Source organism: Mustela putorius, unplaced genomic scaffold, assembly GCF_011764305.1.
Source record: "Mustela putorius furo isolate JIRA1106 unplaced genomic scaffold, ASM1176430v1.1 tig00003834_pilon_pilon_pilon, whole genome shotgun sequence".
In the NCBI taxonomy this organism is placed as follows: domain Eukaryota; kingdom Metazoa; phylum Chordata; class Mammalia; order Carnivora; family Mustelidae; genus Mustela; species Mustela putorius.
Genome location: NW_025421987.1, coordinates 103429039 through 103456034, shown reverse-complemented (window position 1 = coordinate 103456034; position 26996 = coordinate 103429039). Strand labels below are relative to the sequence as shown.

General features: G+C 49.4%; 1 protein-coding gene across 7 annotated transcripts in view; it reads left to right on the top strand.

Moving 5' to 3' along the window:
- The window catches only part of ESYT3 (extended synaptotagmin 3), a 72519-nt gene that overhangs the window by 20552 nt on the left and 24971 nt on the right, over positions 1-26996 (top strand). For 2 of the 7 annotated variants that reach the window (XM_045088857.1, XM_013061449.2), the window contains exons 1-3: positions 2422-4281; positions 22189-22230; positions 24025-24159. In XM_045088857.1, the coding sequence (XP_044944792.1) occupies positions 3946-4281; positions 22189-22230; positions 24025-24159 (513 nt within the window). In that variant the 5' untranslated portion in view covers positions 2422-3945. Of the gene's footprint in view, positions 1-2421; positions 4282-22188; positions 22231-22834; positions 22920-24024; positions 24160-26996 lie in introns of those variants that run through there. The other 5 variants (XM_013061447.2, XM_045088859.1, XM_045088858.1 and 2 more) reach the window with 4 other exon arrangements.

The following is a 26996-nucleotide window of genomic DNA, read 5'->3' as shown; positions in this document are numbered from 1 at the left end:
ACGGGGCATCAGAGTTAGCCACTGCCCTCAAGGCAGTCCCAGTCCAATGGAGTGGGCAGACACAAAGAAAATTATCCTAGCCCCACATGAAAATGCAAAAGCAAAGCTAATGACATCTACACAGCAGAGGCTACTTATCTTTTTGTCCCAAAGGACAGGTGCTTTTATGAGATGTTAAGTTTTTTTTTTGTTTTGTTTTTTAATGAAATCATAGGTACCTCTTTAGCCTTCTTTTTTATTTCGGTCTCAACACAAATGTCTCCCTCTTAGAGAGCCCTTTCCAAATCACCCTGGCGAAAAGAGCCCTCCACCCTCCACCAGTCACCCTCACCCCCCTCACTGCATCATCTTCGTAGTGTTTTTCCTTACCTGCTATTCTCCTGTTCTTTGTCTTCCTTTGTCTTCCTAGAACATCAGCCCTGTAGGAGCAGGGATCCTGCCTATTCTGTTCACCCTGAGTCTCCTGCACCTAGAACAGTGCCTGGCACATAGCAGTTAGCAGTATTAGTTTCCAAGGGCTGCCATAACAACATACCACAAACTGGAGGGCATAAAAGAGACATTTATTTTTTTCACTGTCCTGGAACTAGCAATCTGAAAGCACAGTGTTGGCAGAACCACACTCTCTCTCTGAAGGTTCTGGGGAAGACTCCTTCCTTGTTTCACCCTTGCTTCCTGGTTTATAGCTGCATCTTTTCAGTTTCTATTATTGTCATCACACGACCTGATTCCTCTGTGTCTGTTTCAAAATCTCTGTGTTTACAAGGACCACATATAAATTTAAAGTCCACCCTGATCCAGTGTGATCTCATCTTAACATGATTACATCTACCAAGACCCCATTTGCAAATAAAATAACATTTATAGATACCAGGGATTATGGCTTCAACATATTTGTGGGGGTGGGGACACAATTTGGCCCACAAGAGTAGCTAATAAATATATTGAACAAATGATCTCCTGTTCTCCAAAAAAATGCTATAATATGATAAACTCTCAAATAAATTCAAGCAAAGGCTTTGGAAGGCATCATTCTGCCCAGGTTTTGTGATGATCAAACAGTACATAAAATGTCTTTTGCTGGGGTGCTTGGGTGGCTCAGTGGGTTAAAGCCTCTGCCTTTGGCTCAGGTCATGATCCCAGGGTCCTGGGATCGAGCCCTGCATGGGCGGGGTGGGGGGGGTCCCTGAGGGGGGGGGTCCCTGCTCAGCAGGGAGCCTGCTTCCCCCCCCACCTGCCTTTCTGCCTACTTGTGATCTCTGTCTGTCAAATAAATAAAGTCTAAAAGGAAAAAAAAATGTCTTTTGCTGACGATAGTAACTGGAGAGCCCAAATCAAGGGAAATAATGGCTTCAATGTTCTAGGCACAGATTCAACTTCAGGTGGGATATGAAGTTTCTAGGTGCCACAATCTCAGTGTTCTTACATATTTAATCTATGAGAGCGATTTAAAGGCATTGTAAATAAAGTTTAGACAAGAAAACCAACCATCATCCCACTACCCTAACATATTTTGGGGAAAATTCAGGAGGGGAGCTTTCCAGGCAGTGGAAACACCAAGTACAAAAGCCTTGAGACATCCATGAGCTTGGTGTGTTCAAGGAGCAGAGAAGGCAGTGCAGCAGGGGTTAGCAGTGGTTCACAGGATGATCCGAGTCTCTTGCTGGACATCTCTGTGGGTGTCCATCAGCTCACAAACCAGCAACCTTCCATTATCTGAAGTCCTCCAAACACCTTAACTTCCACACCCCCTCTGCAAGGACACTAACCCACAAAAAGGATGTAGTGTGGACCTGTTGTGTGTGAAGAAGGGGGATGACGGATACAGTTGGGTCCTCTCTGGGCATTTGGAATTGGGACAGGATAAGGGTCAAACAGTCTCTGGAAAGTTCTGTGACCCCGGAAGCTGTGGGAAAGGTGCTGTGTTCTCCACTTCAGCCAGAGACAAAGGAGGCAGGTCAGTAGGAAGAGCAGCAGGGATTTAGAGCTGAGTCAGTCAACAGTCAGCTTCCTGGTGCACCCATCCTGACAGCCAGCAGGATTCCTGCCTCAGGTTCCAGGGCACTTGCCAACATCCCTAACATACATTCTGAGTTCTTTAGCATGAGCTGATTTGGGTCAACCAAGAAGAGAAGAGTTTTGAGTAAAAGAATTCTGTGGTTTAAAAAAAAGCCTCAAGGCATCGTGGATGCCTTGGATAATTTTATTTAACTCAATGTTAATAATTTTATTTAACTCAATGTTAATATTTTTACTTTAAGATTCTATTTATTTATTTGAGAGAGCGTGAGAGAGAGGACATGAGCAGGGTGAAGGAACAGAGGGGGAGCCCAACACTGGGCTTGATCCCAGAACCCTGGGATCATGACCTGAGCCAAAGGCAGACATTTAACTGACAACGCCACCCAGGCATCCATGAGTTCATTAAAATTTAACAGCTTTCTATCTGAAGGACTTCTCAGAGGCTTTAATAGGATTGTGTATATCCAAAAAGGAATTCTCAAAAAAAAAAAACCCAAAACAACAAAACAAAACAAACCCTCATATGAGATGCATTTCCTACATTGCTTTCCCAGGCTGCACTGGGAAATAGCTTAGCAGTGTTAAGCTGGAAGGGTTTCAATTTCCATTTTGACTGAGTCCTGTAAGGTTGGGAATGATAGAGGAGAGCCCACCTGTTCCAACCACCTGGAACCAGCCTGTTATTGAAAACACTCATTGCAGCGAGTAATTTTATCCAGTAGGTAAAAAGGATAAGGCCAGAGTGAGAGAGGAATACCTGAAGGGACAGAGAGAAAGAGAATCAAGTGATCTGGTTTTTGTCCATTGGGGCCAGGCTTTCAATGAAATTACTGAAAGCTTAGAATCATTTCAGTACATTTGTCAACTCCAAAATCACATTTCAGGAATGGATGTGCTCACTCATGCGACCCGCCTAAAATGTATGCCCCTCCACAAGACGGTTTACTGTCTGAATGTGGAGACTGAGACTCCCCTGCTCAGATAATTCAGAAAAGGATTAGGTAGAAACTATTGGCTTCACAACTGATCCCCAAGCTCCCCAGGGCTTGCCCTTCATCTCTCTTGTACCCACCTGTCACCTGCTGGGTCGGGCACCCCAGAGACTAGCAGGTTGGCCTGGCCACCCGGAAACGCCAGGTCTGATGATGCAGGGAATTAAGATCCAAACTGACACCCGACAGAGAATGGAGAATGCGGGACAGAGGTTGTTGCGGCGGACAAAAGGGACCCTGGGTCTGGCTAGGTTTTGCTGGGGGCCAGGTCTAAGCTTTATGAGATGCCAGAGGAGGGCAGCGATGCCGGGCTCTAGGGGCCAGTTGGAGGGCTCAGTCAGGCCCACGCTTGGGTGGGGAGGCCCGGCGAGCCGGTCCGTGGAGGGCCTCGGACACCCAGCTAACAGCCCATACTAGACTGCCTCTGGTAGACTGGGTGTAGGAAACAGGTTTTCTGTGATGTTTATCCATGACAAGCCATCTGTCCACACGCCTCGATGAGTCATACACCGCCTGCGGCAGCACCTAGTCCAACTAAGGCTCTACCGGGGCGCTGCGACCGGACCCTCCTCTGACCGCCGCGCGCGACGTCGCGGGTCTAAAGGCGCCCCTCAGAACCCAACAGCCGCCTCGCCCACGGCCTGACCCCGCCCCCTTCCCCGGGCCCGCCCGCCCCCTGGGGGGCGGAGACGTCGGAGCTGTGAACAGAGCCGAGAGAAGAGCGCAGCGGCGCTCGGCGTCGGCACGCCCGGCCCTCCAGCGCGAGGACCTCTGAGAGCTGAGCGCGAAGACTGCACAGGCGAGTTCCGCAGGGCTAGTGTAGCACGGTGCCCGGGTTCTCGCGTTTGGCCGAGCGATGTGCCCGGGTGTCAGGGCGCGGGAACCTGGGCTCAGGTGAAGCTCTGGGAAAGGACAGCGAGGCGGCGACGAGATGGAAGCGGAGGAGCCCTGCGCCCCCGGCGCTCCCGGTGACCGCGGTACCCAGAGAGACCAGCGCGCACCCAGCCCAGAGCCGCGCCTGTCTAGCCAGCTGCTACCGGAGCTGTACACCTTTGCGGCGCGAGTGCTTTTCTACCTGGCTCCCGTCTACCTAGCCGGCTACGTGGGGCTCAGCATAACCTGGCTGCTGCTCGGCGCTCTGCTGTGGATGTGGTGGCGCAGGAACCGCCGCGGGAAGCTTGGGCGTCTGGCGGCCGCCTTCGAATTCCTGGACAACGAACGCCAGTTCATTAGCCGCGAGCTGAGGGACCAGCACCTGCCGGCCTGGGTGAGCTGGGGGGAGCCGGGCGGAGGTCGGAAGTGGGGCGGATGCTCTTAGAGGTTTGGAAAGAACCTGCGCTCGGTCGGGGAGCTGGGTGGGGGCTGCAGCTGCGCGATCCGCACACCTGTTGCCCCACCAAGCCCGGAGCACAGACCCCCTCGCCACGGCCGTCCCTCAGTCTCCTCTCCACCGCCGTTCCCAGAATTGTGGGTTGGGGGGAGATTGTCGTGGGTTGGGGGGAACCTAGGTTTCACTTAAGGGCCCAGAGCCTGGGAGAAAAGTCACGGGCGGGCCACACCCAGGGGAAAAAGGGCGTCTGGGACTTCGCAAAGTTACTCGGGCGGGGGAGCAGAAGGCGTTTCTTCCACACACGTGTTGATTCAAAAAAAAAAAAAAAAAAAAACTGGGTGCAAAACTGATCCGCAAATGCAGCAGTGACAAAACTGCAGACTAGCTGCCTCAACAGAGGTCCCAACAGACAGAGGAGGCTGGCCTAGAGATGGGATTGAAGGGATGGGGTGGGAGGCTGGATCACCAGCTTCTCTCCCTTCCTCTACATGGTAGGGATGTTCAACATTCACATTCCACACTACAGACCCATCTCCTAGTGTGCAATGGCCTGGACTAGGGTTTCTCAAATGCTACCAGTTCTGAGAAGCACCTGGCCTGCTTAACAAAAACAAGTTCTGAGCCCCACCTCACAACTCCCAGGTGGAACTGAGGCACCTGGATGAATTTGGCAACAGGGGCATTGGGCCCAAGCTTTGGTCTGTGGCAAACTACACTTCTGGCTGCTTCTCTGATTCTCCCAGATACTCTCAGGCCCACAGGGGGAGATGACCAGAAGCCACCAGACCCCACATTTCCTCTGACCTGATGACTTTATTCTAAAATCCAGCCCCACCGTGAGAGTAGCCAACAAAATGAGGTATGCCAAGAACATATTCGAAAGGCCTGTTTATCTTTAAAACGAGAGAAATTAAGCCTTACTATATTAGTTTGCTATGGTTGCTATAACAAAGTAGCACAGACACACAACAAAAATTCATCTAGATCGAGGCATCAGCACTCTTTGCTTCTTCTGAGGCTTCTTTTTGCTTTGTAGGTAGCTGTCTCCCCCGTGTCTTCATAGGGTCTTCCCTCTGTACATATCCGTGCCCAAATGTCCCCCTCTTACAAGGTCACAAGTCAGATTGGGTTAGGGCCCATCCTAATAATCTCCTTTTAAATTAAGCACCTATTTAAAGACACTGTCTAAAAAGAGTCACATTCTGGAGTACTGGCAGTTAGGATTTCAACATAAGAATTTGGGGAATATGGCTCACTGCAAAACACTGATATTTAATACACGGACTGAGTACAGTTTTGTAAATTGGTTTACATATGCCGAGGACGAGGGGGCCCAAACCTTCTATAAGGGTGCACAATAAAAAAGCACAATGACAACTTTCGTAGGGGAGCAGCCATGGGAATGGTATTTGGGGTCTGTCTCTTGATTATGCTGATTATTCTTTGGGGGGTTGTAATCCTGAAAGATCTAGATCCAGAGAGCAGGCCGGGACCTAGCCACGTGCCTTGCTCATTGTTGAGGGAGTTTTGGATGCCTGTCATATCTCTGTTTGGACCCCATGGTGGCTTCAGTCCATGAGGGTGGGCTCGTGAGGCCTCACCTAGTGACAGGCCTCCCTTTCCGCCCTTCCTTGGATTAGGGAACACCTCCAGACACTCGGTTGTGTACAAAAGGCAATGTTTCTGAAATTGAGGCAAGAATCACATCCTGTAGGGGCATTGATGTGCCCCCCCCCAGCGTGCCCCCATGCACATAAACACCAGATGCAACATGAAACTAGCCAACAGGGAGCTCAGCCTGATGTGTAAGGCAACACAAGAAGCTACCTAACCTCATAAACTATACCCCACACCTGACCCAGCTGGGCATAGGGACACACAGAGGAAGATAATGGCATCTCTCCTTCCAAGAGGGCAGTCTGGAGCAGGAAGTAGATGCAATATAGATAATTGCCATGGAGGTCTCAGAGAAGCCAGAGGTAGCCTGAATAGGGTCCAGCCAAGGGTTGAAAGCATGGAGTAAAGGACATCCCACTTGATTTCCATAGTAGATTGTCCCCAGACCATAGCCTCCCTCTTCTTTGGCAGAGTCCTGGGAGGGGCCTGACCTCAGTTTATGTTCTCTAGACTCTCCTGGCTGGTGGGCTGGGCCTGGATTGCCTTTTGGATTGAAGCAGTGGTGCTATGAAGGGGATTCCAAGCTGGGGGAAGCTTTCGAGCACAGCACAGAAGCACACCGTGGCCAGTGTATGAGAGAGTACTGTGTGGTTTGGTTTGGTTTGGCTGAAGTGTGTAGTAGGGGCTGACAGACAGGGGCCCCACTGAGGTGGGCTTGATAGAGGTTGGGCCTGATTCTGAAGGTCACAAGGAGCCTGTGGAAGGCTTTGGAAAGGCCCTGTAAAAAGCAGCACAAAGGGAGGAATAAACCTGGAGAAGAGAGACCAGATGAGAAAGCCTTGGCTCTGGGTATGGCAGAGGCAGTGTGCTCCTTGCCGATGATTTTAGAGCATGGGAATCCTTATCCTATACATGGGCCTTTCAGTGTGCCGTTTCCGTTTGGAGAACTGATTGCCTTGCACGGAAGCAGGGTTGATGACTTAACACCTCCTTTGGTCTCAAGAAATATTTTTACAAAACAACAGATGACAAGCCCATAGTTGGCAGGGAAGGGCAGGGGTTGATGAGGAGTGAAGGGTCTTGGCTATAGCACTCAGGCACAGCCCTGCGAGTCGTCCCCTGCATGGCATTTCCCAGTGAAGGGATGTGGGGAATCCAGCGCACCTGCTGCTTGGAAAGGGCATCTAGTTCTACTTTGCACCAAGACCCCGTGAGGGGGTGGAGGCCCGGGCCAGGCTGAGCTGGAACAAGACTCTCCTGCCAGGCCCTGGTGGCCATGACTAGTTCTCAATGAAGTCAAGGCTCCTTCTCAACACGTTGCTCCAAGCTGTTGTCCCCAGGTGATCTTAGTGAGTCCTTTCCCTCCGTGAGCCTCAGTGTCCCCACCTGTGAAAGGGGTTGTTTCTCGGGTCAAACATCACACTGCCCTGCCCCTCCTCTGGTTCCATTCCATGGAAGAGCTAGCTGGAAGGAAGGATTCCTTCGCCTTCAAAGGGGCCACAGGTAAAGAAGCTGTGGATTCTTTTGTGGAGTGCACGTGGCTGGTCCCTTGGAGGGAGCTGCCCTCCACTGCTGGCGCTCTGAGCGGAGGAGCAGCTGCCGCTCACTGTTCATGTGTGAGTGTTCTATGTGTCTCTGTGTGTGAATGGTCTGGGATAGATTTTTTTGTAGAGATCTGGCACAGTGTTTAGGTCTGTTTTTTGGGGAATGAAGAGCCTCTTGAGTGAGCCCACCCTGCTAGGGCTGGGGACTAGGGACAGCACAGAGTGGAAAGTGAAGCCCTTGCTGCTGCAGAGCTGGAGAAGGCCCAGCTCGGCCATCCCATCTTACCACAGGCCCTGGGAAGTCGGTTCTGCAGGTGACTGTGGCCTGGCCCTGGCCTGGCCCGAGAGGGAGGCTGTGGAGAGGAGGCACCGGCATGTGATCAGTGGGGGGTGGGGGAAGAGGATTCTCAGTCTCCCAGGCCTCTTACGGGACCTTTCCCTGGCTTGACACTCATCAGTGAGTGTGTCTCACCAGCAGACACTTCTATTTGTGATCCCTGCTCCAGCCGGGCTTGCTCTCTCCTGCCAGCTGATAGCAATCAGTTAGTTGGCAGTTTTGCTGGGGACAATTAACTCTGTATCTGCTGAGATGGGGGTGGGGCTGATGTGATGTGGTGGCAGGTACAGGCTCGGAGTCCGATGCTCATTCACGGGTGGGGGTGGGTGGGAAGCTTGAGAAGGCTCCCTGTGTTCTCGGGGTCCCTGATTCCCCTCTGAAAATGGCAAGGCTTTAGGAGATGCTCTGCAGAGTCTTCAGTGGTTGGAGTCTGCCCTCACGACTAAAAGCCCAATTGGCTTTTCTGTCCTGCTGCTGGCCCCCAGGACACTGTTCGGCAGCGTTTCTTGCCTACCCATCATCTAAATTGGTTCACACAAAGCAGGGTACACTCAAGGCCTCCCAGCAAGTGTCCCTGGGATGGTCTCCTCCAGGCTCCTGCCAGCATTCAGGCCGAGGACTAGAGCTAAGTGTGTTGCTTCCCTGGGGCTGAGCATGACATTCCTTCCGAGGGTGGGGCAGCCCTCTGCCCTGGCCCCATCTTTCATGATCCCTCCTTGTACTGACACTCTGGTTAATTAGAGGAAATAAATGCAGTGGCAGCTCTGAGCTGGGCGGGCCACTCAGATTACCTCAATTCTCAGAGCCCATGCTTGGGGACCTGGTCTTAAACATCCGCTTGAAGCCAGGGGACTTCTTACTTGTGAGGTCCCTGCAGCCCTGCGAGGTCCTGAGTATGGCTGGGAGTCAGTCTTGTCCTTGGGAAGGAAGAGGCACGGCACATTTTAGTCATGACCCGTGGGTCTCTGCCCCACGTCTCTGTGATGCTTCATGGACTTCTCACATCTTGGGTCAGGGTTGGGCAAGAAGAGGGGCAGAATGTGGGCATCCACCCCTCCAGGCCCAACACAGGGATGTTAGGCATCCGCGTATTCATTCCTATATGCAGTCAGCAAGCATCTCTTGAGGACTTACAGTGTGTCAGGCCCATGATGATATGCGTGACACATGGCCCCCGCCTGCAAGGAATCCCTGGTCTGGGTGGGGATTCAGACCTGCTAGAACCGCCTTTCCTGATTTAGTGTGATCGGTCCTCAGAGGTGGCAGGGCAAGGCTCTGAGAAAGCCTCTGGGCAGGTTTGGTCACTTGAGCTCATAAGCTCCTTCTGAGGTGAGCAGATTCTGGGACAGCAATTTGTGATACCCAAACTCACATGGGACGTCCTATTGCTTTAGGTGTAAGGGGCTGAGTTTTTCTGCAACAGAAGTGTCCGCAGCAACCTTTTCTCCGACCAAGTATCTGAGGACCTTGGTAATGGGGGAGATCATGATGTAGATAAGGCTCAGGGCCAAGGCAGGGGACAGCCATTGTCCTGCTCTTCTGTTGTGGCCCCCTGTCTGGTGGGCAGAAAGTGTGAAGAGCTGGTCACCAGCTTCCTTCCGCCTCCTAGCCTGGTCTTGACAGCAGGTTGAGCTGGTACTTCAGTGGGAATGGCCCCAGTCACTCTAAGGGCACTTCTGGCAGCTGTGTGCTGTCCCCTGGAGGCCACAACCCAGCTACACAAATGAGCAGGGGACGGGGACCTAGGCTTCCCTGCCCCCTTCGTGACCCTCCCATCCCTCCATTCAGAGTTTCTCCCCCCGGAGAGTTCCAGGGGTTTTTAATTGAGGGGAACCTGGAGTTTACAGCCCAGACACGTTCACACGTGCTTGAGGAAAGTGCTTTCTCTCTTCCTCCTTCTTTACCGCAAATAGAGAAGAAGAATGAAAATGTTTTCTGTCCCAGTGGGAACTAGTAAAAGGGAAAGCCCCATTCTCTTTCCCCTGCCCTTCAAGCCAAGGGAACGAGAGTTCACCCCCTCAGACCACACGGGGAGTCGGGGCCGGAGCTGGAGTGGCCGCTCCTGCCCTAGAAGCCCCATCCCAGTGTACCAGGAGTCTCCCAGACACTCAGAGTAGAGGGCCAGGGACTTTTCAGGGACACAGGATGTCTCAACCCCAGAGTCACCTACTCCATCCTTTTGCCTGGGTTGTGTTTAGTTTTTTAGTTCACATTGGTTGTAAGTTGGTAAAAAATCTGGTTTTTCTGGTTATAAAAGTGAAAGTAGTCCCATTGTAGAACATTTGGAAATGGCCTAAGAGAATTAGGACAAGTGTTTACAGTCCCTCCACTCAGAAACACACCGTTCTATTTGCGTGTACTTCTTTTGTATGGAAGGTGTATAAAACAGTTCTTTTAAAAACTTGTGCCTTTTTTCTTTTTCCTATATTTTTGTTTGTAATATTATATTACCAACATTCTCCCAAAAACCTGTTTAAGGATTATGCTATCCTTCACATGAATGTACCCTGCGCTGCTGAACCATTTCACTAGCATTGATGATCTGTTATTTCCCAGCATGTCCTCCTCTTACGGGTAGCCGAGGCAGGCAGCTTCTCCTAGATCTGTCTGGATTTTCTCCCCCTGATCTGCCAGCCTGGCTCCCTTGACTTTTCCTTCAAGTCCAAGCTCAGGCCCCCCCACTCTCAGATCCTACTCCTCGGGGCCCTCACAGCATCCGGAGCCTTTCTGCACTTGCACCTGATTTTTGTGTCTGACTTTTCCTCCAGACTGAATGCTCTTCTAGGACAAAAGTATGTTTCCTGCTCACGTCTGTTTTCTCAGTTCCTTGCTTGGTGCCCAGTACACAATAGGTGCTCAGGAGAAGTCTGTCCCTCGGGCCCTAGAAGGTAGGAATCTTAGTCCATGTTTCCCAAGTTCCTTACCATGGATTCCTACATGTTAAACTCACGTCAATGATTAGGAACACCTGGGATCCCGGGTGGCTCAGTCGGTTAAGCATCTGCCTTTGGCTCAGGTCATGATCTCGGGGTCCAGGGAACCTGCTTCTCCCTCTTCCTCTCCCCCTCTCTATGCTTATGCTTGTGCTCTCTCTTTCTCCCAAATAAATAAATAAAATCTTTTTAAAAAAATGCTTAGGAACACCTTAACGATTCTCATTCCCTCTTCACTGTGGCCTCATCAGCATCAGGGATTATACTTTTTGGTATTCTAAGGCATACATCATTTTATTATACTTTGCAGATAATTGCATTTTTTTTTTTTAACAAATTGAAGGTTTGTGGCAACCCCGCATCGAGCAAGTCTATCAACACATTTTTCCAACAGCATTTGCTCACTTTATGTCCCTGTGTCACATGTTGGTAATCCTTGCAGTATTTCAGACTTTTTCATTATCATTATATTTGGTGATCTGTGATTAGTGAGTATGACTCCCTGAAAGCTCAGGGATGGATAGCATTTATAGCAATAAAGTATTTTTTAAATTAAGGTATGTACATTTTTTAACGTAATACTATTGTACACTTAATAGAATACAGTATAGTGTAAACATAGCTTTTATATGGGAAACTGAAAAATACATTTGACTTATTTTATTGTAATAGTCACTTCATCCCAATGATCTAGAACCAAACCTGCAGTATCTCTGAGGAATGCCTATACTAGTCGATAAGCAAAAAGATACTTTTATATTTTTAACCTTTGGGCATTACCAAACCCAACTGTCTGACGGAACTCTCTGGTCACCCACAATTACTCTCAGGTCTCCTTGAAGAAAACGCCTCTGTGGACGGCTAAGGGCAGCCCCTCTGTGCAGCAAGCCCTCCTTCCTCAGCAAAGGGGACAGGCTCTTGTCTCCAGGATTCTTGTCCCCAGTGGCTGCCTTTGCAGTCTTACCCACTCGTTGTCCTCCTCCTGGGTCCAGGTGACTCAGGCCGGTCTGCGGGCCAGGTGTGTTGCTAAAGAGCCTGTGGATTTTAGAACAGCATTAGGCAGTATTTCAAGTTGGCAAAAATTTTTCCTTTAAAGCACTTTTAGCCAGGAGATTTAAAGTAGAACAGTGGACATATTTAGAAGCCATTTGTTGTTTTGGTTTTTTTAAAGAATTTATTTATTTATTTGACAGAGATCACAAGCAGGCAGAGAGGCAGGCAGAGAGAGATGGAGAAGCAGGCTCCCTGCTGAGCAGAGAACCTGATGTGGGACTCGAACCCAGGACTCTGGGATCATGACCTGAGCCAAAGGCAGAAGCTTTAATCCACTGAGCCACCCAGGCGCCCTAGAAGCCGTTTTTATGGTTAAATGTTTATCCCTCAAGAACAGAGGGAAAATGGGTCAAAGGCTGGGCTTCACCAGGAAAAAAGTGTGTGAAATAAGGGACCATTTTCCAGCAGAGGCGGAACCACCAAATAGGAACAACGGGGCGGGAGCCTGTCTGGGAAGACCAGAGCCACAGGGCCTCCCTGTGTCGGACTTCCCTGGGGGATACTTGGAGTGAGGGGGCTCCTCTCCTCTCTGAGTGTGGGAGGGAGTTGGCCGCAGCAGTTTGAGTCTGCGGGCATGTGAGCGTAACAATATGCCCACTGGTGCAGAGAAGAACTGTGAGGCTTTTGTCCAAGCAAAGAGGTTGTGTCCTTGTGTGTACGTGTGATTCTGTGGCTGTGTCTGCATCATTCTGAGGGCGCATGTCTCAGGTTTTTGAGGTACAAGGAGACCCACAGGCCTTCTCTGTACCTCTCTACATCTGCGGGTCGGTCCAAGGTTGCTCGCATGGGAGGAGTTACCATCCCTGTGACAGGGAGGGAGCCAGATTGGCCTGGTGACAGGCAGGCCCTTTAAGTGCAGCTGTCCTACACCCCCTGCCTCCTGAGAGGGTCTGGTGACCCAAAGCTGCCGCCCGGGCCTCCCAGCCTGGCTGTGAGTCCTGCCTGGGCTCCTGCTCTGATGGCTGCAGGCATCCCTCTGGCTCATTGCATCACTGCAGTGGGATCATTTTTCCTAAAGGGTTTACGAGATAAAGCACATGACCACCTGGAGATGAAGCATTGATGTGCAGGGCCCTGGTCTTGGCCTCTGCGAGCCTGGAATTCTGTTTTGGACTTGACTTTGCTTTAGTCTATCTCTCTGTTCTGAGCTCTCGTTACCTCCATTGCCTAAAAACTGCTGTCATCAAAACATGAGCCATGCTGCCTGGGAGGCTTTGGCGTATGCACACTAACAGCAGATGTGAGTCAGCATTAGGGAGACCTCAGGGGCTGGGGGAGCCCCCCCCCCCACCTTTCTAAGGTTCTCTGAGAGGCACTGGAGGGGGAAGGGCAGGCAGCCAGGGTCCTGGTGACTTGACCACAGGCCAGAGCAACTTTGAGATTTTCCAGGCCTGCTTTGGGGAAGTGCTCACACCTGTAGTACATCAGTCAGGGTAGTGTTCATGGTCTGGGGTATGAACGGTGCTAGAGTTCTGAGTGTGTCTCTATTGTGGGGGATTCGCATTCATCATCTCCTGGTTGTAGACCTGGGGAGCAGAGGCATGGCAGCCTCACTTCCCTCAATCAGGAGAAACCTGAGGCTGCAGAGAAGGGGTCAGGACCAGACCCTGCTCCTCAGGGACCCCCCGGCAGTACTTCTTACTCCTGGGGTCTGGCTAGAGAAAGCAGCTGGGGAGTGGAAGTGGCTCACACTTTAGGGGCGGGGGCAGCACCCAAAAAAGCCAGGCAGACTAATGGTATTTTTTATCTGCTAGCTCTTGCCTCCCCTTGCTCATTGTGGCACAAAAGATACTCCCTTTGTAAAAGAATCAAGGTCCATAAGCTGCTGGTAAGAATTTTATGACAAAGCAGTATTCTCCCAAGAATGACAGCTGGAGACACAGACTGTGACTTTGGAGCCCTAGTCAGGAGCCGCAGAGAGTGGAGGAGCCACTTTCTTCCAGGGCCTGAGCAGGTCCTCCAGCAAGCCCTGAGCACTCACTGTCCCACACTCTCTACCACCTCAATCAGAACAACCAGGGAGCTGGTTAAAGATAAAGTTTCCGGGCCCTTGCCCAAAGGCTTCAGGTTCCTGGATCAGAATCTCTGAGCGCCCTCACCAAGAATCCACGTTTTAAGGGACTCTCCAGGTGGAGGTCTTGTACACACAAAAGGTTGAAACCCCCTGCCTGAGTCTGGCCCTTTGCAATGCCAGGAGCTGTGGGTGTCTCCCAGCCAGCTGGTCTCAGGGATCCCCAGCCTTGTGAGGTATTGGAACAAAAGTTCAGTGATTTCAGGACTCAGCCTGAGCACAGGCCTCCAGTCTTTTTCTGCCTTCCCTTCCTTTGTTTAGGGAGGAAAAACACGCAGAGAGGCTCTGAACGGGTCCCTCTGCCACGTCTCACTGTGGAGCCCTCCCCACATTGGGCAGTTTCATGCAGGTGCCTCCTGGGCATTGGACCCAGGCTGTCTGCAGCGTACCCCTCAGCCAATCAGCAGAGGCTAAGAAAACTATCCTCAACTGCCTTCCTTCTCTGGCCTCAGGCACCTTCACTGTGTTCTCTCATTTTCTCTTCTCCCTTCTGTGTGGCTTCCCAAAGCGCTGAGCCACAGGCATCTGGAGATCCCATAGACAATTTGCCGGACTTTGGATCAGACAGAGCTGGACACATAGCCCAGGAGACATTGTTCTTGTCATTTACCCGAGGACAGAGGTGGCTGAGTGTCTGCATCTCGGGCAACTGACAACTGCCAACAACGGTCACCACTTCTGGAGCATTTGTACTGAGCCAGGGAGGGGACCGAGCATTGTCTTATTTACTCATCTCAGGGACTCTGTGAAACTGGCAGCATTGTACCCATCTTGTGGATGAGAAAACTGAGGTTGTCAGAGGTGAAATTTTAAATGCACAAGGAATACTTCTACACTAAGATGTGGACCTCACGTGCTGACACTTCAGGTGCAGCAGGCGGGGAGAAAAAGTTTGTAGGCTGGGCTCAAATTGTATGCAGGTGAAATGTGAGTTCCGGTCACCTGGGTGATCTGGGCGGGTACCAACTGGTCTCTGAGCCTCTCCTCATCTGTAAAATGGGGATGATTGTGCCTTTGCTGTGCACCTTATGGAGTATTAGGAAGGTGAAATGAAAGTATCTATAGAATGTCCTTTGTAAACTATAAAGCATGGTGTACCAGTGAAGACTCAGGTACCATGAGGGCAATCCTCTGCTAAATTAGACTTTCTGTAAAAGAGTCGTCCATAAAGTCTTCTTAAGAGGAGTGAGAGCAGCCAGGTGCCGAAGTACAGAATTGGTGGTAAGATGGACCTGGGTCTGTGTCTCAGCTCTGGACTCCATAGCTGGTGACTATGAGCAACCCTTCTGAGCCTTACTTTCCTCATCAGTACAATGGGGCTGATAAGGAATTAAGGTGAGTTTTAAGTGACATGAGATAACATGAACCAAAAAAGTTTGAAAATAGGGTGGAAAAAGATACAACTGGGCAAATCTGAAACAAAAGTAAGGGAGAATGGCAATTTTCATATTAGACAAAATAGAATGTAACTTGGGTACATCCTAAAGACCAGGATGTTATAGCATATAGCATTAAAAAGGTAACACAGCAATCATGGACATGTATGTGCTGTATAAAATAAACCTGAAATGTAAACCAGCAGCCCAAGAGAACTGCACAGAGAAGTAGATAAATCCATAGCTGGGCTTGGCAATTCTAACACATTCCTCTCTGAAAATGATACATCAAGTAGACAAAGAGGAAACAAGGATAAAGAATATTGGGAGGGCATGATTTTTTTATTTTTACAAAGGACATGGTTAATAACTTGATCATATATGGAGTAGCCACAGGAATTAATCATTACTAGGCCACAAAGGAATTATCAATATATTCCAGTGGATTGCTATCCTACAGACTGTGCAGACCATAAAGAAAAGGAATCAGAAAACAATAAATAGCCTTAGAAATCTCATATGTCTACATATTTTAAAATATCATTATTTAAAAATTATTTTTTGAAAAGTAATTGTAATAGAAATTATGAAAAGACAGGAAGCTGAATAATGATAAAATACAATGGCAAAAATCATAGGGGAATTTATAAGTTTGAATTTGAATAAACCAAAAACTGAAATAAATTCTTCAACTCTAAGAACATAAAAGAGCAACAGATTTAGATCAAAGGAATAGAGAAAGAATTAATATATATAATTGTGAAAATGAACAAAAATTTTGATTATAAATGTAAAGGAGAAAGAATGACAACTGAAGTTAGTTCTATGAAAAGATTAGTGCAATGGGCAAAATCTTAGTCAAGCTTGATCTATTAATAGAAAAAGATGAAAATAAAATCTGGAATGAAAACACAGAAGTAACTACAGATAAAGCAGATTAAAAATAATAAAATATAAAAAAAATATATCAATACATTTGAAAACCTAGTTGAACTAGATACATTTCTAGAAATGCCCAGATTACCACAATAAGAGATAAGGAGACCTTGAATACACCATTAACCACTGAAGACAGAAAATGTAATTTCCCACTCCAAGAGCCTCAGGCTATGATGGCTTTATAGGTAAGAAACACTAAAGTTCACTGATTGGGTAATTCCTATTATTTACAGGTTGTTTCAGAAAACAGGATATGGAAAAGCTTTATCACTAGTGTTATAATTTATTGTAAAATCTTTATACCAAAACTAGGTATGAATTGTACAAAAACAAAAATTATAGATATCACTTTGAATCGTGAGTGTATAAAACCTAAATGTGATATCAGGCTAACTAAATGTACTGCTTCAAATGGGGCTTATCCCAAGAACTAGAGATGGTTTTGTTTTATTAAGAAATCACTTAAGTTGGCCACCTTAATGGGCGAAAGGGAAAAATAACACAATTATCCCAATAGATTTGAGAAAGCATTGAATGTAGTTCAATACCCATTTCTTTTCTTTTTTTTTTAAAAGAATTTATTTATTTGACAGAGAGTGAGAGGAGAGAGAGAACAAGCAGGGGGAGCAGCAGAGGGAGAGGGGGAAGGCTCCCTGCTCAGCAGGGAGCCCGATGCGGGACTCGATCCCAGGACCTTGAGATCATGACCTGAGCTGAAGGCAGAGGTTTAACCCACTGAGCCACCCAGGTGTCCCTCAATACCCATTTCTTTTTCTTTTCTTTTCTTTTTTTTTTTTTAAAGATTTTATTTATTTATTTGACAAAAATCACAAGTAGGCAGAGAGAGAGGAGGAAGCAGGCTCCCTGCTGAGCAGGGAGCCCAATGCGGGACTCTATCCCAGGACCCTGAGATTATGACCTGAGCCGAAGGCAGCGGCTTAACCACTGAGCCACCCAGGCGCCCTCAATACCCATTTCTAACGAAAGCTCTTGAAAATTTAGCTATCGAAAAGAACATCCTCAATCTGATAGCTTTCCTCTAAAAATCTACAGCGAAAAGCACGCTTCATGGAAAAACTTCTGTTTGATGTCAGGAACAAGATAGAGATGCTTGCTGTCACCACCACTGTCTGGTGTGGTACCAGAGCGCTTGGCCAATGAAGACAAACTTAAGAAAAATAAGAAGGATAAAGATAAGAAAAAAAAAAGGTTATTGGAGATTATATATAAATAACGTATGAGAATTAATGAACAATTAGAACCAACAACAAATTTCAACAAAGTTGCACAGAAAACGAAATACCATTTTTAATAACCATAAAACCTCCTAAGTAGGGACGCCTGGGTGGCTCAGTTGGTTGGACGACTGCCTTCGGCTCAGGTCATGATCCTGGAGTTTCCGGATCAAGTCCCGCATCAGGCTCCCAGCTCCACGGGGAGTCTGCTCCTCTCTCTGACCTTCTCCTCGCTCATGCTCTCTCTCACTGTCTCTCTCAAATAAATAAATAAAATCTTTAAAAAAAAAAAAAACCTCCTAAGTAATCTAACAAAAAAACGGGATTTTTATAAAGAAAGACTTATGATCTTAAATGTGAATACAATCAGATGTAAATTAATAAGGGGAAATATTCTGTTCGTGGATGCAAAACTTAATATCGTAAAGCTATCTGTTCTCCCACAAATATATAAAATCCCAGGAGGATTATTGGAGGGAAGATGGACAAGATTCTAAAATTCATTTTGGAAGCATAAATACTATTAGCTCAGTTGGTTTGAATAAGAAAAGCAAACAGGAACCCCCCTACCCTGGGTCATGCTGTAAAGCTACAGTGATTAGTATGGTGTGGTGCTGGCAGGAAACAGGCACTCAGACCATGGAGTTCCTTGCCAAGTCCAGAAACACACCAGAGTACACATGAGAAGCTGACATATGAGAAAAGTCGCTTCACAAATCAGGAGGAAAGATGGAATTTTTTTTTTTTTTTTTAGATATGTGTTATTTAAAAATTGTCTTAGTGAGAGTTTGGAGAGAAATGAAATTCTATACCTATCCTACCTGCTATAAAACTTTCAGACAGACTGAAGACCTAAGTACAGAGCTAAAATATAAAGTCAACAGATTAAAAACATGAAATAATTTCGAGAATTTGAAGTAGGGAAAGAGTGTTTTAAAAGGCCAATTATAATGGAAAAAAAGACTCCTTGGTCTCCAGGGAGAATTGGTGCTGAGTAGTTGTTCAGTAAGTGTCTGCCTCTCTGATGTCATTCCCTGGCCCAGGACTTACTCTGCAGCAGTCACAGAGAAGGTGGCCTGGCTCAGGATTTGGCTCACTGGGGAGTCCTGACGGGTGCTGAGATTCAGGCAGAGAGGAGCCAGCCGGGTGCCTGAGGCAGAAGAGGCTGACTTGATGATCCCTTATTTTCTTGGCCTGAATTGCTCTCATCAGGGCATTCAGACTTGTTCTCTAGAGGAGTGTCTTAGCAAGGAGCCTCAAACACTAGTGTGGCTGGCCAAGAGAACATGAAAACAGTGCAGGCCCTGGGCACTCCGCTGCTGCCCACACAGTCAGTGTGAGTGTGGGCCACTCTAATGCAAGGGCTGGGCTAGTCATTGATATTTCACAACCAACTCTGCCGGATCTCCAGAATCCTGCCAGGAGCTGGTTAAAAATAAATTGCAAGGCCCCACCTGGAAACACTCTGATTCAGTAGGTGTGAAAGGCAGCTCAGGAATCTGCGTCTGGGAGTCTGACTGGCTCCCAAATGTGGCCAGGATAGGACCTGCCAGGCTGGATCACTTTTCCAGGGTGCAGGAGATCAGAACTAGCTCCCAGTGGTGCAGAACCTCCCCCTAGGTCCTCCCCTGGAGAGGTGTGATAGGAGGTGGAGGGGATATACATATCAGGTGTGCCCAGGGGCAAGATGGGAGTAAAGTGGTCAGGATGGAAAGAGGAGAGGGAGGGGTCCAGCCAGCTGGCTTGGCAGAAGAGGCATAAGGGTGCCAGGGAAAGCCCACCTTTCTCCTCTGTGAGGGTCCCACTCCCCACACCTTGGTATGATCCTGTACTGGAATGGTTTGTTAATTGCCTGCTTCCTTTACTAGCCTGGGAGCTGTTGGAAGGCAAGAAGCTTGCATTCATTTATGTGTTCATTCATTCCACAAATATTTATTAAGATAGTCACATGCTGGGGTCAGGCACTAATAGGTCAGCCCACTAGAGCTTACAGGCTAGTAAGGAGGCAGGCAGTAAGACCCAGCAGCTCTAAAGAGGTCCTTTAAAAGCCGCAATGCAGAACTGGCAGATACCTAGTAGGGACACCTGTCTCTGACTTGAGAGATTAGGAAAGGCTTCCTGGAAGAAGTGAAGTTGAAGATGGTGATGAATGGAGCAATCAAAGAGATGGGGATGTCAGTTTCAGCCCCACATGGAGTTGTTATGTCAGTGCTGGGAGGAGTGATACAGAGCAATGAAAGGCCTCAGCTCCCTTTGCCTCTTAGGGGCTTGGAACCTAACCCAGGGTGGCAGCAGCAGGGAGTGTCTGGTGAATAGGCTGCTGCTCCCCAGTGAGCTGGATGGGCCGGCCGTAGTTCCTGCCCACTTCCCCCAGATCCCTTTCCCCTCTTTCCCTTCTGTTCCTATGGACTGGGCCAGCTCCTCCTCTGGGAACCAGGCAGTGATTTTCCTTTAGCACCTGGGAATATTAGATGTTTCTTCAAGTTAATATGTATCATTGTCCAGAACTGGGGAAACTGAGGCTGGAAGAAGGGCTGGATGTTCTGGGAGTCCCAGAAGCACTGGGCTTCTCAGACTTCTCAAGGCTGTTAAAAACTGCTCCTAAGGGGCGCCTGGGTGGCTCAGTGGGTTAAAGCCTCTGCCTTCAGCTTGGATCAAGATCTCAGGGTCCTGGGATTGAGCCCCACATCTGGCTCTTTGCTCAGCAGGGAGCCTGCTTCCTCCTCTCTCTCTCTCTCTCTCTTTCTCTCTCTCTCTGCCTGCCTATCTGCCTACTTGTGATCTCTGTCAAATAAATAAAGAAAATCTTAAAAACAAAAAACAAAAAAAAACTGCTCCTAAGAGGCATCTGGGTAGCTCAGTCTGTTAAGTCACCCACCCTTGATAGCGGCTCGGGTCATGATCTCAGGGTCGTGACATCTAGCTCTGTACTGGGTTCCACACTCAGCAGGGAGTCTGCTTAGGATTCTCTCTTCCTCCCTCTCTCCCTCAGCACCTTCTCCCCACTCCAAATCTTTTTTTAAAAAGTCAGATTCCTAAAGGAATTAAATTACTCTATACTCCTGGGCATAGTGTTCTATGCCAGAGTCTATGTTTGGGCCTTCAGGGCACCCCCAGAGCTACCCCAAGGCCTGGTGTGCACTAGGTGTGTGAACTGTATGGACATGTTTCCTTTCCTGACCTTGGGAGGTCCTCTGCCCACCATGAATGTGATCCTGAGTTGGTTTGTGCTCTGAGGACTTGGCAACAGAAATGGCCATTGCTGCCATTTTACTGACCACGTTTTGTGTCAGGCACCAGTGGTCTTGCCCGTTTGTCCTTGAAAACCTTGGGGCTGGGCTGGAGGGTCTATGAGAAGCTCAGCAGATACTGGTGGAGATTGAGCCTCTGGCAGGGAAGGGATTCAGAACTGTCAGAATCAGGTCGTGCAAAGCTTAGCTGATAGGATCATCACCCCCTCACCCCCTCAACCCTCTGCCCAGCCCCTCGCAGCCCGCCCCCCTGCCAGGCAACCCAGGGATGTGGCTGGGGGCTGTGACTTGAAGGAAGCTCCCTGTGTGAGAACAGGATCTGGCCTGCTGGGTAGGGGTGCTCCCCATTCTCCTGTTGCCTAGGCAAACAACATGATCCCCTTTCCAAGCCTTTCGGATTGTCAATTGTTACCTTAGGAATCACCACCATCCTACCTGCTGCTAACTGAAAAAAGCAGACAGCCAAACACTGATCTCAATTTCTGTGAAAACTACATATGCTTATTTCTATAAGAGGCTGGAAGGAGACACTTGTTAATGGTGGTTGTCACTCAGCACTCTCCGATAAAAATGTCGGGGCGGGGGGGGCACCTGGGTGGCTCAAGTGGGTTAAGCCGCTGCCTTCTGCTCCGGTCATGATCTCGGGGTCCTGGGATCGAGCCCCGCATTGGGCTCTCTGCTCAGCAGGGAGCCTGCTTCCTCCTCTCTCTCTCTCTGCCTGCCTCTCTGCCTACTTGTGGTCTCTCTCTGTCAAATAAATAAATAAAATCTTGAAAAAAAAATATGTCTTTGGGGTCCCTGGGTGGCTCAGTGGGTTAAATCCTCTGCCTTTGGCTGGGGTCGCGATCCCGGAGTCCTTGGATCGAGCCCCGCTTCGGGCTCTCTGCTCGGCGGGACCAACTCTGCCTGGCTCTCTGCCTACTTATGATCTCTGTCAAATAAATATGTGAAATCTTTAAAAAAAAAAAAAAAAGAAAAGAAAAAAGTCTTTCCTTCTGCTCACCTACAGTTTTCTAATTTTTCTCCAGAGGCCACTATTACTTGTGTCATTAAAAGACTATGGAGGACGGCAGTGGCAATTAATTGTGTCATTAAAAGACTAAGCAGGACGGAATTGGCGAGGAGCCGAGCCGGGTGGGGATTCCACATTTCCCCCCCCAGAAGGCGGGGCTTATTTGCATAAGCAAACAGGGGGTTCTGGCCTCGCCCTTCCAGCCTCCTGGCTGCTGGGCGCAGTCTGCCCAGAACCGCCTACCTGCGAGCCTTGGGGCATCGTTGGTGCGGTCTGGCCGCTTGTCGCCTGCCCCACCGGACGGACAGTGTGCCCCAGGGCAGGGCTGGCCAAGTCTCCTGGTCGGTGCCTGGCGAGTGCTGAGCCGGGGTGGGGAGGCAGAGCAGAGGCAAACGTGGGGTGGGAGCGGAAGGGTCTGGGGGATAGGGGGAGGCACGGGCTGAGTCTGACTTACCCTAGCGCCTTCTGTTCCCTAGATCCACTTCCCGGATGTGGAGCGGGTCGAGTGGGCCAACAAGGTAAGGCTGAGGTGGGCCTGCCGGGGCCGGCCTCCTGGGCCTGGTCCCCTTGGTGCCCCTGGGCTCAGTGATGGGAGCTGTGCCACAAAGGCCTGCTGGCAGTAACCCTCAGGGTTCTTCTCCTTGCCAGTGACTCTCTTTAAAAAACAAACATCTTTCTTTAGCGTGAAATTAATGCACAGGCAGAGCAGAAATGTTAGAAAACACCAGGAAGTATAGAGAAAAATGCAGCCCGGATAAGGAGATCCGGCCAGGAGGCCAGGATCAGGGCCTCCCAGGAGAGGAGGGTGGTATCTCACCCCAGCTGCCCTTTGCCTGTGGCCAGCCGAGATCTGCCTCCAATGACTCGGCACCCTCCCACAGGGTGCCTAGCCTTTCAGAGCCGGTCCCTCATCTGTGCGTGGGGATAATTATGGTCCCTGCCTTGGGAGGTTGTGAGGATCCCTCAGGTAATGTAAGCGCCACAGGGCCCAGAGGTCAGGAACACTGTCATCATCAGTATGACCACTGTTGTGGGATCCTGCTGGTCACACCCTTGGGGCCTGCTGCGGGAAGCCCTGGGAGGGCCTGGCTCTGAGACTCCTGGTCTGGCCTTTTCTTACAGATGAGGAAACAGAGTCTGCCCCTGCCTGATGAGTCCAAAACTGTCTCCTAGATGTGGAAACTCTAGTACCTTCCCACCCACTCAGGTATCCTGATTCAGGACTTTTTCTATAGAGACCTTGCCTCTGTTCGGTTGGAAAAGTCCATAGCAGGAATGACTTGAGTTTAGGTATAAAAAAGGACTTTCTGATGGTTTTTGAGCCAAGGCTGAAAGTCTTGTGTTACCAGATAAGTCATTGCCATGTGGGTCAGAAGCTGCTCCCAGCTGGCAGACAGAAGTTGGAGGAAGTGCGGGCTCCTTTCAGATGAGTCACCTGGTTTCTGTGGACTAATGCAGGGTCCAGGATCCCTGGGACAGACCTTGTTCTTCCTGCCTGCATGTCCACCAGTTCACGGGTGCACGTGTATGCTCTGTCCTTTCTTGCATTGACACTGAGTCGCACACAAGGTGCTGGGGACTTGTGACTGGTTGGACCAGGCTCCTGCCCTCTGCTCAGGGCATGGATGGGGATACAGTTGTGTAGACGGACCCTACATGGGGGTACTGCTTGTGTCCCAAAGAACTTTGTGCTCAAGATGCACTTGGCAGACCACAAAGCAGGGAGTCAGGAAGATGGGACCAGCCCTAAGGGAGCTCTTAATAGAGATGGAAGTGGTAAAGCCCTGAAACATGACTGCCTCAGGCTCCTCTCATGATGGGTCTGGGGAATGCAAGGTGCATCTTGTGAACTATGACCCAGGTCCAGGAGAAGGAAAGGGAGAAGACTTTGCCCCAGACAGAACTGCTGCTGCTGCTCCCTTCGTACCCCTCACTGGCACCCCCCCCCCACGTCTCTTCCCCCCCCCCATGGCACCTGCTACTTGTTGATTACACCACAGTGTTGCCTTTGATAGCTTCTGTTTTAGCACAGAACGAGAAGTTTCATAATACTATGTTTAGTGACTGTTTCACGGTGCTCTGCAAAAGAGCACCAAATCTTGGGTTCCCACTGCCTGGGCAGGTGTGAGAAGCACTGCTGGAGTTATGCGATGTCTGATGGACAGATAGACGGATAGGTGGGTCAGTGGGTGGGCAGGCAGGCCTGTGGGTGCTGCAGCGTAAGGGCCACGGGATCCCCACGCCTGGGTCAGGTTGTCCTGGGTCTTGTTGGGGAAACAGACCTGACCCCCAAGAGCCTCCTCTTGGCACAGATCATCTCTCAGACCTGGCCCTACCTGAGCATGATCATGGAAAACAAGTTCCGGGAGAAACTCGAGCCCAAGATCCGGGAGAAGAGCATCCACTTAAGAACCTTCACCTTCACCAAGCTCTACTTCGGACAAAAGGTGGGTGATGTCTCAGGAGGGGGAGCCTGGATCTGCCATGTAGTCTTTTCCCTGTCCCAGACCCTGCCTGCCTGAAAATACTGCAGGGGACCTCCCCATGTGCACTTTTCAGCCTCTTGGCCCAAGTGTAGACCCCACACCCCCAAGTCCCAGCACCGCCATCCTTGTAGGTGCAAAGGAAGCCTGGGTTAGAACAAAAAGGTGGGAAACGAGTCCACTTTTCTTGAGCCAAATTTGGAAAACATGCTGTGCAGTAGAAGCCAGTCCGATAAGAACATGTCCAAGTACTGCTTGCTGGGGCATCAGCAAGGAAGAACAGATTTCCACACGGGGAGACAGTGCCCCAAGGTAGGGGAGAGTTCTCTACCAGGTGATCGGTTCTGTTAGTTAGCATCACAAGCCCAGCACTAGTTCTGTGAAGCTAATGGGCGACCCAGGATAAAAGAAGTTTGCTTTTGACATACCCAACATCATGTCTCTCTCTATTGTTGACAGCTTCCTACTCCACCCTTTTGCCCCACTTCTGCTGCCCCATTGGTGTGTCTTATTTTTGTCATTTGGCTCAGTCAGTAGAGCATATGCCTCTTGATCTCGGGGTTGTGAATTTGAGCTCCACATTGGGCATTGGGTTTACCTAAGAAGAGCTGCCTCCCACAGGCAGAGAACTGCCTGATGTCCACCCCTTGGTAAACCAGGTGCACTGGCATCTGCCCTGCTGGGGGACAGGCAGGTGTCAGGGTGCAGGCCAGCCTGCCCCACTGGCTACCTGAGTGGGGAGCACAGCAGGCATGCCTGGCCCCTGGAGATTCTAGTCTGTGCCTTTCAGACTTGGCCAGGACTGGTCTGTCTCAGCATCTATGAGTTCCTTTATTCATTTTCTGCTTCATTCATGTCCGCACATGGAGCATGGCTATGTGCAAGGACCCGTAGGCAGAAATGGGTGTGACTTATGCCCCTGCCTTTGGGAAGGTCAGTGTTCTGTTAGAGAGACAGACACCCAAACTGGTGGGCCACCCCATGGCATTGTACTCACCATGCTGGAGGAATGCATGAACTCGGGAGTGGAGGGGTGCAGGGGTTGTGGTCATCTGGGAGGACTGCAGGGAGGGATCCTGCATTTGGACTCAGCAGGCTAGGAGCTAAGCAGTGGTGGACCGCTGTAGAGCAGAGCCGGATGCCTGTGGGAGGTGGTGCTGCTGGGAAGCCATCCCTCACCACAGCAGAAGCAGGCCCCACAGTGGCCCCAGGCTGCGGGTGGTCCCGTACAGTGCCCCAGCCTCGTCCCCAGGCTGCCGCTGGCTTTTCTGGGTCTTTACCATCTAGGCCTTGGTAGGTCTTGGAGGCCAGGGTATAGCCAGGTGCCATGCGGCCTGAAGCTCCTGTGATTGGGGGACCCTCTGAAAGAAAAAGAACATAAAATTTAAAATGTAAAACCAGGACAAAAGTGAATATTAAATAAATATGAGAAAGAATGGGAAAATACGGGGCGCCTGGGTGGCTCAGTGAGTTAGGGCCTCTGCCTTTGGCTCAGGTCATGATCCCAGGGTCCTAGGATCGAGCCCCATGTCGGGCTCTCTGCTCAGCGGGGAGCCTGCTTCCTCCTCTCTCTCTGCCTGCCTCTCTGCCTCCTTGTGATCTCTGTCTGTCAAATGAATGGATAAATCTTAAAAAAAAAAAAAAAAAGAAAGAAAGAACGAAAGAAAGAATGGGAAAATAAACCACAGAAAATTAAACACTTAAAAAAGCTGACATACCACACATATCACAAGTTCGGGAAAAACCACGTGATGATTTTAATTAACTGCTCAAGTTGTCCCTGTACTACTTTTTTCCTCTGAATCTGTGGTCTCTGTACTTTTTGATAAGCTTTTCATGTGACAATGCATTTGTAAATGTCATTTTTTTTAAAAAAACTTTGTTTACTTGAGAGAGAGAGAGAGAGAGAGTGGGAGAGAGCTCGTGCACACAGAAGGAAAGGGAGAGGGAGAGGGAGAAGCAGGCTCCCTGCTGAGCGGGGAGCCTAATGTGAGGCTTGATCCCAGGACCCTGGAATCATGACCTGAGGCCAAAGGCAGACACTTAACTGACTGAGCCACCCAGATGCCCTGTCAATGTCACTTTCTAAGGAGAGAATAGAAAGATAATGGAATCTTCTCTAGTATGATTGATTGAATTTTTTTTTTCTCCAACATTTCATTGTGAAAAATCTCAAACCTGCAGAAGATGTGCCAGTATTATGCCGTGGACCGTTTGGGTTGTATAGCCACTAACCTTTTGCTATATTTGCTTTAGCACATATCCACACATCTATTTTTCCTCCTCATCTTTTTTTTAATGTATTTTAAACAGATTGCAAACATTAGTGGCCTCCACCCCAATTACTTCAGCATGCATATAACTCAAATTCAAATGATACTTCTCTTTTATTCTTGGTAAATACTAACCAGAGCCCATTCCAGTGCCCACTAGCCTCCTGATGGGAGAGAGAAGTGAGGTGGGGGAGATCACCTAGGAGCTCAGCGCTCGGCCCTGGTGTGGGATACTTTAATTTCTAGGGTCAGCTCCCCTGAGCTAGGGACCCTGCCTTCTTCTCTTGCCCTTGGGGGGCCAACTCCTACTCATAGGCCAGAACTATTTAAGTGCCACCTCTTCCAAAAATCTTCTCTAACCCTGGCCTGCCACAAGGAAGGTGCTCCTTAAGTCCCCCGACCCCTATGTGACAGCAGGGACTGCGCCTCCTCATGCCCTCCCCCACCATTGTCTCCTCTGCTGGGCTTCCAACCCATGAGGGGAAGCTTTAGCCTGTCTTGCTCCTTACCTTGTCCTTGGTCCAGTGC